Here is a 13,468-nt window from a genome sequence, read left to right on the forward strand (position 1 = left end):
ATGAACGTAGCCCAAACAGCGTCACATATGGATGCACATCCTCGCAACGGCGAGACACAACTGTTGGCGGGGCCTATGTCGTCACTTTGGCAGTATGGCCCTCGTCTGGGACAATGTCAGACACTGTACATGCGACAGTGGAGTGGACGAACAGGCATGTGCACCACATGAACACAATTTATCGCTGTCATATAGTGGGTGCCCTAGGTGCGACAGACGTAATGCCTGAGGTGTTTGTAAGCATCAGTATTATCACATGCCAACGTAATAGGGACGAGAGATTAGGGCTTTAAGTCCCGCAGACGATGAGGTCGCCAGAGATGGAGAAAACGCTCAGATTGCAGTAGGAGGGGGAAAGAAATAGGCTGTACCCTTTCAAAGGAACCATTACGGCATTTGCCTTAAACGGTTTTGAGAAATCCCGAAACAGCTAAAAGTGGATGGCTGAATGGGGATTTGAACCGTATCAAGGGTGTACTGTGAGGGACTCGGTTCGGGGACAATAACTGCCAACAGAGTCAACCGAGATGCCGATGGCAGGTGTGGTCGTCGATTATCTCGGGCAGTAACAGCAGATAGACGGTCACAGTACAGCAAATCGCTCATTATTTGAATACTAGACAATGATAGGATACAGCAGGCACCAGCCCACATGTGCTCCTCTGCTCACAACACAAACCAGGGCACAAATGCAGGAACAGAGCCACTATATTCTAGGTCACCTGGATAATGTGTCGCGTTGTACTCCGATGTCACCGAAGGAATACGTCAATAGCCATACGCTATGCACTCCAGGGCAGAGGTTAAGTGTGTGCTAGAACTATTCTTGAAATGATGTATATACATCCTGTCGAATCAAATGCATTGCCTGCTGGTGTCCTGCAACTGCAGCAAGACAATGCACAGCCTCACTGCTCTCAAAATGTCTCATAACTGTTTAGGAAACACTGCAGTGACATGAAGGCGACTTTGTGGCTCCCCAGGTCAGATTAGTGTGAGATGTGAGCAACACCGTAAGTGGTGGACGGAAATTGGTTTAGGACGTGTGGAGTGCATGCAACGACGTGTGGTAACAGATGCTGCTATAGGCTACTTGATCGATCTTTCCATTTCTGTTACATTTTGTTCTGTACCTAAGGAACTCCAGAAATTGCAATAAAGGAAGGCTTTCTAAACCAAATATCGCAGCGGCCATACCAATGGTACTCAAAGCTGCAAAATAAACATAGGCATCGTCTGGAAAATATTGCTTCTCGTTACTGTAACAATCAGAAAAAAAGTGTACTGAAACACAAACACAAAACAACGCTTGGCAGAACGCCGAAAACAGGCACTTTCTGTCTTCGCCTTTTTCACCTACCATTTAGAGTACAATTCCATTCTGATTCATTTTCTGTTTCCTACTGCCACAAAAAAGTTCAGTAAATCGCACTTCATAATTAGTTACGTAAATGGTATGGTCAAAAAAATAAGCATCATCTTAGAAGCGTTTATATCACTAAAATCTGCTTAAGTAACATGCTATAGTACTAGTATTGCTTAAGCTATTATGAGTAGCGATTTTAAAATTCATACATTAACTAACTTTAATTCATTATTTCGGGGACATCGATCTTACCTCCGAGAAATCCATATCCTATACACAGGTAAATAACACTATTTGCGAAATAACACAAAGCGAATGAAATACATCCCAGAACACTTCCTAGTATTGCAACTACTCGGAAACCATATCGGTTGGCAAGAGCGGACACAAAAGGACCTGTAACAGAAATAATCAAATATGTACAACACACAATTTTAATAAATGAAATCTGAAATAAAAAATTATTAGTTTTCTTACAAATGCTATGCATTGAGCTCAACAAAAGTCAGAAATAAAAGCAATTTGTTGATAAAATAAATTTAACGTGCATAAGAAAGTACTTGGTCTATTGTTTATAATCGTTCCATTTAAACTTCAGTCATAAAACACGCCTTACATTCTGTGCGTCTTTTAAAATAGTAGAGAGTGTGAGACGAAATGTTCCATTACTGATCAAAGGAAGTTCAAAGTTGACAAATCTACACTTAATTATATACGACACCATGGCTATGTTTGCAAGGTTTTGGGGATTAATTGCATTTATTTCACATTGTTATGCACATCATAGTTGAAACCTGCAGTATTTAACGTAGATGAAAAATAAAAGCGTTTAATTGGGGTTGTTACAAAATTAATTTAAAGACGATTTTTGAATCTCTCATAGAAAGTAGAAAAGGGAAGGAGATTAGTATTCAACTTCCTGTCGAACCGAAGTCATTAGAGATGGACCTTAGCACTGACTGGGGAAAGGCACGGACGTTGTTCTCTCCAGAGGAACCATCCCGGCATTCATAGATTTAGGGCAATCTAAATAAGGATGGCTGTACTGGACTTTGGATCCAGTTACTCCCAAATGCGAACTGAGGGCAATGAAGGAGAGAAAGCAGTCATTACAAGCTCGAGCTCGGACTGAGGAAGGACGGTTAAGGAAATCGGCAGTGTTCTTTTTGTGGAAGCAATTAGGCATTAACCATAAGGGATTCAGAGAAACCACGGAAAACATAGAACTGATTGGCTGGACGGGGATTTATATCGGTCTCCTCCAGAAATGCTAGTCGAATCCAACGTGCTGGCCACATTTTTCACTATGTCCGGTTACGGCTGACTTGTTGCTTTGCCCGGGGCAACCAAAATCGGAGAACTTCTAACATAACAGACAAAGGTCGTGGAGATTACATTTTTAGGTAGCTCGAAAGAGTTAAAATACCAGAGTATTTAAGACATTAGACTCAGGATCGGTGTAGCGATCTACGTTCAGCCATCCGTGGTTCCCCTAAAACACTTCAAGTGAGTGACCGGAAGTTCTCTTCAAATGAGTGTACGGCCGCATTCCTGTCCCATCTGTTTACATTCGAGCGAGAACTCCGACATCGACGGGAAATAGAACCGAGGTCTTTCCCGCTAAGACGTGGAGCAGTTTAGGCGCCTGACTCACCCGCCATGAGGTAGAAACCGGACAGCAGAGAGCCGACGATGGCGACGCGCGGCTTGGACTCGCCGAGGTCCCGCGAGATGTCGGCGAGGAACATGCCGAACGACGAGATGATGCCGTCGACGATGAGGTTGCAGCAGAAGCCGGCGAGCATGACGACCCAGCCCCAGCCGCCGTCGGGCGGCACCACGGCGTACGCCGCCTCCGCCTCGTCGTCTGCGTCCTCCACTTCCTGCGCTGCCTTCTCGTCCTTCAGCAGCGGCTTCTCGTTGTTCACCGTCCTGCACACCCAAAACACTTGCTCCTAACTGCACTCATTTTTCGAAGACAACTTCACAGCAGATCCTTAATCGCTAATAGTTTCTGGGAAACACTCTTTCGAAACCACGCAATTTCTTTATACATTTGGTCATTAGTTGTTTCGAGGTTGAGGCTTCATTACGAAGCGCTAATGCTCGTTGAAGCCAGCCTCCTTTGTCGTCGTACTGCTTGGCATCCTCACGAAAAACGTTTTTTTAGCACTAAAATGCGAATGAAGCTACATTTTTGAAAGCGAGTCCTCAATTTCATCGTAAGAATGTAAATACTTACTGTCGCTACTGTATGTACTCATGGGTTGTATATGTATGTTTATATGTGTGTATGTTTATGTATATATATATATATATATATATATATTTTTACGTATAATAGATTTTCTGCAGTAAATTTTCTATTCATATTTTATCTCTGGTCAGAGAATGCTCAACAATTACGTTGACATACACACAATTTAGACTCGCTACCAAGTCTGTGATCCGACTCTGAGTCTGTCATGACACTACAAGAAACTCTGACATTAGAACGTGTATTCTGTAACTAATGGTTAATTATTAAAATAAAGTTACAGCGTTCTTCGAATAAGTTACTGAAATGAATGATTAGTTACGCAATTGGCGATGACCAAAAAATCACAGACAAAGCGCGTTTTGGTCGCAGGGACGTTGCTCTGTACCTTGTCTTCGTTTGACGGAGCAGAAATGTTTTCTCGTGATGGAGGTGGAATAAAGAAGAGTACAACTGTTTTGTTTGCGTTGGACAAACTTCTTATGTTTTTCGTCTGAAATGTGAACTATAGCACTGACTTTTTTCCAAGCATCATTTTTCTTCTTATGAAGCACATTTGCAACTGCAAACACTGCGTCACTTAATTTTCACCTTTCACCCCGCAAGTCTCACAAAAAAACAGCTTCAGTACAGGGCATCTGAGACTGACAATCGGTCATCTACGCCCTGTCAGTGCTATTTTATAACAGCAAGATCGCACACTCAACTTCCGTACTAATCCACTAGTCTTACACTCCGGCATGCTTCAGTATGAGGGAAGGAGTCGTCGTGTCGGAAACAACTGCAGCGCCACCGTTCTGACTACTGTAGACCCGCACTCGCTTTCTGACATAGTGACGTGGATAACCTACACCAACGCAGAATAAAAACAAGTCAATGCATTGGCACCACTCAACTTCGCCAAAACCGGTAAAACTGCTTACTTTAATCGAAAATAGTTGAGCACTGTTTTCTCGGAAGTAAAGAACATTCTTTTGTTTGCTTTCACAGGACGTGGGTCAACAAATACAGCTGACGTTTTCTGTGAAAAGCACACAAACTGAAATTTGCTTTTCAAAATCGACGGCGGGAGAAGCTGTCATCCTCCACGCTCCGCTGCCTGTCAGCGTGGCGGATTGCCAAGCGAAGGGGCCCGGGTTCGATTTCCGGCCGAGTCGGAAATTTCTCCGGTGTTTTCCTTACGTTCGTGTCGTCATAATTGCAATTCCACAGCTGAGCAGGCTGAATGGGTGCCAACCGAAAGCCAATAAAGTGAAAAAAATACTTTTCGAGCAGAAGCACTGTGACAGAGATACATGAAAAGGCCGCGTTTTGGGGGAAGTGGGGTTTGGTGCTCGGTTCCTATTTGAGAGAGAAAAATGGGGTGAAAAGTTTTTGGTTTAGCCTGGACCCGCGACCATTTGTATAACCATTCGAACATTTGCCTTACTGCAGATATGTTACAGTACATTAAGAAAGGTTTGAATGACGAACCGGACCTGGTGTCCAGGCAAATTGTGCGGATCGATTAATTCCTTTTGCAAAAGATTTTTACTGGACTGAAAGTAATGCACAGTTAACGGCACCACTTGTATGTGTACCGCTCGGATTTTACGTCACCCTTTAATAACTCCAGACTGGAGCGAGACTGATGGTTCAAGTTTAGTCCACCGGTGTATCAGACGTTGGTCTAAGAAAATCTTTAACCATTTAAAAATATCTTGCTTCGTTTGGATTCCACCTACAAAAAACACGTTTTTCTGGGAGGTTTTGAAGCGCGCCACTTCTATACTTTAAACCTGTACGAACCGTTTCACCCGGATTCCCGGGTTCGATTCCCGGCGGGGGTCAGGGATTTTCTCTGCCTCGTGATGACTGGGTGTTGTGTGATGTCCTTAGGTTAGTTAGGTTTAAGTAGTTCTAAGTTCTAGGGGACTGATGACCATAGATGTTAAGTCTCATAGTGCTCAGAGCCATTTGAACCATTTTTGAACCGTTTCAAAGTCTGCACGAAGGTAGATAAATAGAAAAACTAGAAACTTTTCTTTTTATCTAGTAACCATTATTCGTTGTCGAGATACGACAGTTTAAAGTCAAGCTAAATCCAGCACGTAAAATTCGTTCTTCCGTGAATTCAGTGCGCGGAAAGTCACTCAAATGACGTCACCTCACTGAGGGTCGCTGTGCAGCATACTGGTGAGAGGCGTATCAGCAAACGACGATAACCCCAACATCTTCCTTAATGGTGCCGCGGGAGTAGTCTGCCATTTGCAGTTAATAACGTTTATAAGTCCACAGTGCCCTTTTCCGTGCTTCGTGGGTCCAATGGCGGTGCTCCGAGGCCACAATTTCTCTCTACTCTGGGGCACGATACGCGCAGCTTCTGGCTCCATAGTGAAGAGGTAGTATAGCTGCTCATCATTTGTTGTTGACTTGCTCTGAACTGACAGTGATCTGCAGCACTTTTGCACATCTGTCGACAGTTACAATCCGTGGTGGTCCATGGCGACTTAACCCGTTGCCAACCGGCAGCGGCGATTTTCTCTGAATCGAGGCACTCGTGGTACACCCCTGACACCTGAGGAGCCCACGGCCTGTACGATCTCCCATTGACGTAGCATGTCTTATCCATCCTCCAGCCGACAGTTACGCCGATGGCTAGTAGAACTTAAGACGACATCCCTGTCGCTGAGCACCCTCAGCTAAAAGCGTAAGACCAGCGACGCTACTCACAGAATGAAATGAGTAAGTCGAAGCTGGTCCTTCCTTTCTCTTCCTCCTGTCTACCACCAGTGTCGGCTGCATTTTAAATTGGTTGAGTTACTTGCAATTTGAATACGTATAAATGTATTCAGAGTTATTTGCATTTGCAGGGAGAGAAAAGGAGGATGAACCGATTTAACACACATGATTTAAAAGAAATATTTCAGGACGACCAGAGACAACAGAGGTCTGAAACGCGTTGTATGAAACAGGTACGAGGTGCAACGTTGCAGTTGACTAACCAGCTGGCAGGATTCTTGAATGAGTAGCTAGAAAGTTCCGCTTTATGAAACATCTCTGGGTACTTCTGGCGTAGTCTTTAATATAGGCGCCAGCCGGAGTGGCCGTGCGGTTCTAGGCGCTACGGTCTGGAACCGAGCGACTGCTACGGTCGCAGGTTCGAATCCTGCCTCGGACATGGATGTGTGTGATGTCCTTAGGTTAGTTAGGTTTAATTAGTTCTATGTTCTAGGGGACTGATGACCTCAGAAGTTAAGTCGCATAGTGCTCAGAGCCATTTTTAATATAAGCGACAACAAAACTCGTCTCCTCAGACCTCGAACACCAGACGGAATAATGTAATGCACTGTGTGAGGCACTAGATACGAAGTTGGTACCTGCTAAATATAAAGCCCTATCTCGTTTTACGCCTACATCACTTGATGTAAACGCCGATATGGTTCTATTAATAAGGCCTCGGCTAGTTTGCTTCCCTATTCTGGTCTGTCTGGTTGTCTGCAATTACTTCATCGTCGACGTGACGTTAAACTTTAATTGTTAAAAACCATTCAAAACCCAAGATCACATCAAAAATTTCTTAAATTTAAGACGGCCGGTTTCAACAATCATTGCTATCATCTTCAGGTCTTTAACATTTTTTTTATGTTGTAAAACATATTCGTTTTACGCTGATACTCACGCACTGGTTGTCATGTGGACGAAACTCAGCACATTATAAACGTCTGTCATTGCTGCTGAGTTTTATCCACTTGACATCTTGTGCGTGAGGTTCAGCGCAAAATGAACATGGTTTACAACAAAAAGATATTAAAGACTTGAAGATGACAGCAATGACTGCTGAAACCGGTCGTCTTAAGTAAAGAAACTTTTTATACGATCTTGGCTTTTGAATGGTTTTTAACAATTAAAACAGATCGCTTTCAGTATTCTGAAAATGATAAAATTCAGTTGAACTTTAACTTACCTCCATTTTTTCAGTGGTATAAGCAAACGTCACACAACAGAAAATATAAAAGTATGCTCCTGCTTAATATAACAACATTAAATAGGGAATTCCTAGAGCGAGTTTGTGATACTAGCTTTGCAGGTACACTGTGCGAAATCTGTTAACAAACATCAATAATAATATTCAGAGGCGTCAGTGATACACTGTTTTTTTGTGAAATTCGTCAATAGAACCCGTATTAGGCTGTAAATTATACGAGTAGGAAAGAGGGAAGCTACCGGGTGTATTCGATGAAATAGGGGCCTATAATTCTGTGCTCCAGAATCCCACACCATACATTCACCGACCACGGTTTTTGGTGTGCAAATTACCTCTGCCAACATGGATTTTCAGTTGCCCAATAATGCATGCTATGCAAATTAACATTTCCATGGTTCATGAATATAGCATCGTCAGTAAAAAAATCAAATCAATAAATGTCATCCCTCAGAATCTGAAGTCGCTTTGGCTCATGCCAGATTCCCTTGCGACTTGACGTGAACCAACACAAGGATGTCGATCCACAGTGGTAAGAGTACCAATTTCCATTTCCTCGTTAGTAACTTTCCTATGCCGGATATGTTTCCGATGCGTTAAAGATACAGTTGTTCTCAGTTTATCATACGCATATTTAAATGTACGACGTGTAGTGTGAGTACGTCGAGGATATCTTTCAGCGTATAAGTCTCTAGCTCTCACTGAGTTTCGTTGGCATTCTCCGTAAAGGAGAAGCATACGACCTGTTCTTCGAAGGAATACATCATTCACATTCGCTTGATTCGACGATACTAGTCTTACCATTGTATTGCGAAACCGTCGTATGGCGTTTACATGTCAATGGCACATTAGAGGGATACGCAGTATTCGGTGAATATTTACTATTTGCACGATATATGAGAGAGAATTGTTAGAGCATGTTCTTCGATAAGTTTCGATGTGATAACGAATACCACTCAATCCATGATAAAAAGATTTCACCACTGCCTTGACACCAATGGTCATCACTTCGTAAACCTACTGTAAATGGACGTTCATGCCACCTTTGTGACCTTCGTTGACCTCCAAAGACCCTACTGTTACACATCATTGGATTCGTCTCGACAGCCGCTACCAGAAAATAAATACCAAACTATAGTATCCCATTTAAAAATACAAAATTGACCTTCATATCTCTGACGCGACCCCACCTAGTAACAAAAAAAAAAAACCCTCGTTATCCCATGCAACATTTGTCCCACGAACTTTTCAGCTACTATCGTACATTCCGAGTTATTCTAGGTGGCAATAGTTAGTGACTCGCCCTGTAGGATGCTGAATGATTCTAAATACTTTCATATCATTGTCCATAATTCTCCTTTATGTATTATGTAAATAGAGTATAAAAGTAAATTCAGTCGAAGTTAGTCCCAATCTTTCGAAGTGGGAGAAAATGGAAAATTATGGCGTCACGACAACGGCGAATACGCCACAAGCGGATCAGGGAGGAAACTGGGTCAGTCATTTCCAAAAGAGCCGTCAGTTATTCGCCTTGGTCGATTTACGGAAATTACAAGGAACCAAAATCTTGATGGGCGCACGTGGATTTGAATTCAGGTCTTCCAGAATACAATTGCAGTGCCTTAACCACTCGGCACGTCGAATTCATTATGGGGCGAAAGGACTGAGGTGGGTGTCACCACGTACTGGCACTGAGTAAGGACGACGGGTAACCAATATGCCGCTCTAAAGAGTTTTCCTGTATCTTTCTGTTTACAGGCGTTTAATCTTAATGAAAGGAATGCGTAACCAGAAGCCTTAGGGACCGTCCGAGTTTTTGTCGTTAATTATGCCAACGAGCGTCGCTCCGGCTGCTTCTCTTCCCAGAGTGGCTCTGTAATTACATAGCCGGTGCTCCCAGCTCGTCCCCGCCGTTTCAACAAACACATCGTGCAAACACTGTGACACGTGTCGGCTCCACTCAACACCTGCTATCTGATGTATTGCCTCTCGCCTTGACAGTTGTTCGACTATACCGGCTGATGTTTCCGAATAAAGGCATACATGTGAAATAGAAGCTGCGTTGTTGCACTAGGGAAAGTTCCAACAACATATGAAAACTTAAATGCGATTTGTTGATGGATGATCTATATCTAATCTATCACTTTGGATGAGTTGTTTTACTGGAGTTTCATTAGCTATATCTTATCTGTTTCGAAGTTAGGGTCATTTAGACCTCACTGTCTACTAGTACCTAACGATTTAATGTGAAACGTCCCCTTAGAAAAATTTATGAATGACTGTGCTGACAAACCTCTTACATTACTTGCTTTTCAAACAGCTGAGCAAAACTGAACGTACTCAGACATTTCTCTCTTTAATTATTTTGATCAACACTAAACTGACACACAATATTTTTAGCGCAACGCAATCTGACTTTCAATAATCCCTACAAAAGAATGGCCCTGACTAACAATAACCTCTACTTTTCATGAATCACTTACCTCACAAAAATCTTCGTTACTCGAACTACCGCAATGCAGCGAGCGTCAATACTGCCAGCTAAATAAAAGGTTCTAACTACTGAAGTCACTAACTACTGATAGGCATAGTTAGCAAATGAAAGATTTTGATAGAGAACAAATAATGTATTTACCTTAATAGTGTTCAAAAGTCATTATATATATATATATATATATATATATATATATATATATATATATATATATATATATATATATATATATATCAGTTCATGACATCCAGTCTTACAAATTTACTGTCTCTGATGGACACCCGTCCAGATCATCCGCTCTCAAAACTCCGCCATCTCACTCCCCACATCCACCACTGCTGGCGGCTCACCTCCAACTGCGCAACGCTACGCGCTGTTCACATCCAACTGCCCAACACTACAATAGCAAATTCCAACAATCCTAACCAGCCACAGACTGCACACAGCACAGCCAGTGATTTTCATACAGAGCGCTACGTGGCGTTACCACTATAAAAACCGAAACAGGCTACTTACAAATGTTGATAGTCTTTACTGAGGCTTACAACGTAGTCAGCTTGTTATGAAAAATGTCCAGGGGGTGCGCAAAAATGTGGGAGCACTGAAAACACAACAAATTACCACAATTAACACGGAGTAGGAATACCGTTGGCATTCAAAACAGCTTACAGACGTCTCAGAATGGATAGATGTAGGACAAGTATGACTTTCTGGGGAATCTTGTATCATTCTTTCTGCAAGACAATGAAAAGTTCAGAAAACGGCGATACATCTACATCTACATGCATACTCCGCAAGCCACCTGGCAGTGTGTGGCGGAGGGTACTTTGAGTACCTCTATCGGTTCTCCCTTCTATTCCAGTCTCGTATTGTTCGTGGAAAGAAAGATTGTCGGTATGCCTCTGTGTGGGCTCTAATCTCTCTGATTTTATCCTCATGGTCTCTTCGCGAGATATACATAGGAGGGAGCAATATACTGCTTCACTCCACGGTGAAGGTATGTTCTCGAAACTTCAACAAAAGCCCTACCGAGCTACTGAGCGTCTCTCCTGCAGAGTCTTCCACTGGAGTTTGTCTATCATCTCCGTAACGCTTTCGCGATTACTAAATCATCCTGTAACGAAGCGCGCCGCTCTCCGTTGGATCTTCTCTCTCTCTTCTATCAACCCTATATGATACGGATCCCACACTGGTGAGCAATATTCATGCAGTGGGCGAACAAATGTACTTAAGCTACTTCCTTTTTTCTCGGATTGCATTTCCTTAGGATTCTTCCAATGAATCTCAGTCTGGCACCAGCTTTATCAACGATCAACTGTATATGATCATTACATTTCAAATCACTCCTAATGCGTACTCCCAGATAATTTATGGAATTAACTGCTTCCAGTTGCTGGCCTGCTATATTGTAGCTAAATGATAAGGGATGTTTCTTTCTATGAATTCTCAGCACATTACACTTTTCTATATTGAGATTCAATTGCCATTCCCTGCACCATGCGTCAATTCGTTGCAGATCCTCCTGCATTTCAGTACAATTTTGCATTGTTACAACCTGTCGATATACTACAGCATCATCCGCAAAAAGCCTCAGTGAACTTCCTATGTTATCCACAACGTCATTTGTGTATATTGTGTAGCGTTCTCGCTTCCCACGCTCGGGTTCCCGGGTTCGATTCCCGGCGGGGTCAGGGATTTTCTCTGCCTCGTGATGGCTGGGTGTTGTGTGCTGTCCTTAGGTTAGTTAGGTTTAAGTAGTTCTAAGTTCTAGGGGACTGATGACCATAGATGTTAAGTCCCATAGTGCTCAGAGCCATTTGAACCATTTGTGTATATTGTGAATAGTAACGGTCCTACGACACTCCCCTGCGACACACCTGAAATCACTCTTACTTCGGAAGACTTCTCTCCATTGAGAATGACATGCTGCGTTCTGTTATTTAGGAACTCTTCAATCCAATCTCACAATTGATCTGATAGACCATATGCTCTTACTTTGTTTATTAAACGACTGTGGGGAACTGTATCGAATGCCTTGCGGAAGTCAAGAAACCAGGCATCTACCTGGAAACCCGTGTCTATGGCCTTCTGAGTCTCGTGGACGAATAGCGCGAGCTGGGTTTCACACGATCGTCTTTTTCGAAACCCATGCTGATTCCTACAGAGTAGGTTTCTAATCTCCAGAAAAGTCATTATACTCGAACGATAGAGGTGGGTAGCGATCACGCACCCTTCTCTCCTAAGCAGACCGCAAGGGCTCAATAATATTGAGATCTGGTGACCGTGGTGGCCAGAGGTGGTACGACAATTCATCCTCGTACTCAGAAATATGCCCTGGACGATGTAAGCTGTGTGAATAGGGACCCTGTCTTCTTGAAAGAGAGCATCATTATAAGGGAACAAACATTGTACCGTGGGATGGACATGGTCAGCCAAAATGGTCACATAATCTTTGACAGTAACGCAACCTTGCAGAGTAACCATGGGGTGCATGGAATACCACGATATGGCTGCCCAGATCATCACTGAACCCCCACCCTGATCACTCTTGGAGTGTAAACTCCACTGTAACGTGAAAACAGCGAACAACAACAGTCATATGACCAAAAACTTTCTCCCATTGCGCCACAGTCAAGGTTTTATGGCTTCGGTATCACGTTGTTCTGTTATGGATATTTGTGTCGGTTATGAGCGGTTTTGGAACTCCAGCTTGCCCTACAGTTTTCTGCATCTGGAACTCTCTTTGTGATGTTTTGATGCTGACAGTGTTCGCGAGTGCCAGATTGAGTTCTGCAGCAACTATTGCAGCTATAGTTCTCTTATTTTTCGCCACAACACTCTTCAATGACCGTCTGTCACGATCACTCAACACAAGCTGCAGGCTTGGCTAGCGTCTGCATTGATGTTCAAGGATGCAATTCTCGGATCTGGGCTCGGAGGCGTGTCAAGGGCTTGCCTGCCAGCAGGGGCGTAGCACTACTTCAAAGCTTGACTCAGTACAGGTATATTTTAAAATTATGAATGAAGTTGGGCAGGTGCTGCTGAAGTGTTGTAGAGCTGGAGGGGGGGGGGGGGGGGGGGGGTCTTAGAAGAACCCTTTCCCATTTTATTCACGCATGTATTAATTTCGCAATCCCCTCTCCCCCGCGAGATCAAGCAACAGGGGAGTGTGGAACAGGAGGGCTGAAAATGCATAAGCACCCTGTGCTGCTTCGATCACGTTCAAATTTCGTCGAATGGTGTTGAATGGTCCCTAGTAATTCTGACCTGAACACGAGAGCAAAAATTGCGGTCGCGGCCCATTGCAAAGAGGCGTGATAACGTTGAATGGGGATGCAACCTCATAATGTCCTTAGAGAAGAGTCCTGGGGAGGGGTGATGTGTCAG

The 13,468-nt window shown here is 43.3% G+C and overlaps 1 protein-coding gene across 1 annotated transcript in view; it reads right to left on the reverse strand.

Moving 5' to 3' along the window:
* Positions 1-13,468, reverse strand: part of LOC124556573 (monocarboxylate transporter 3-like) — a 362,125-nt gene that overhangs the window by 95,686 nt on the left and 252,971 nt on the right. The window contains exons 2-3 of the mRNA XM_047130532.1: positions 3,021-3,298; positions 1,619-1,762 (exon numbers count right to left, since the gene is read on the reverse strand). Coding sequence (XP_046986488.1) covers positions 1,619-1,762; positions 3,021-3,298 — 422 coding nt within the window. The remainder of the gene's footprint in view (positions 1-1,618; positions 1,763-3,020; positions 3,299-13,468) is intronic.

This window comes from Schistocerca americana, chromosome X, assembly GCF_021461395.2.
Source record: "Schistocerca americana isolate TAMUIC-IGC-003095 chromosome X, iqSchAmer2.1, whole genome shotgun sequence".
Classification (NCBI taxonomy): domain Eukaryota; kingdom Metazoa; phylum Arthropoda; class Insecta; order Orthoptera; family Acrididae; genus Schistocerca; species Schistocerca americana.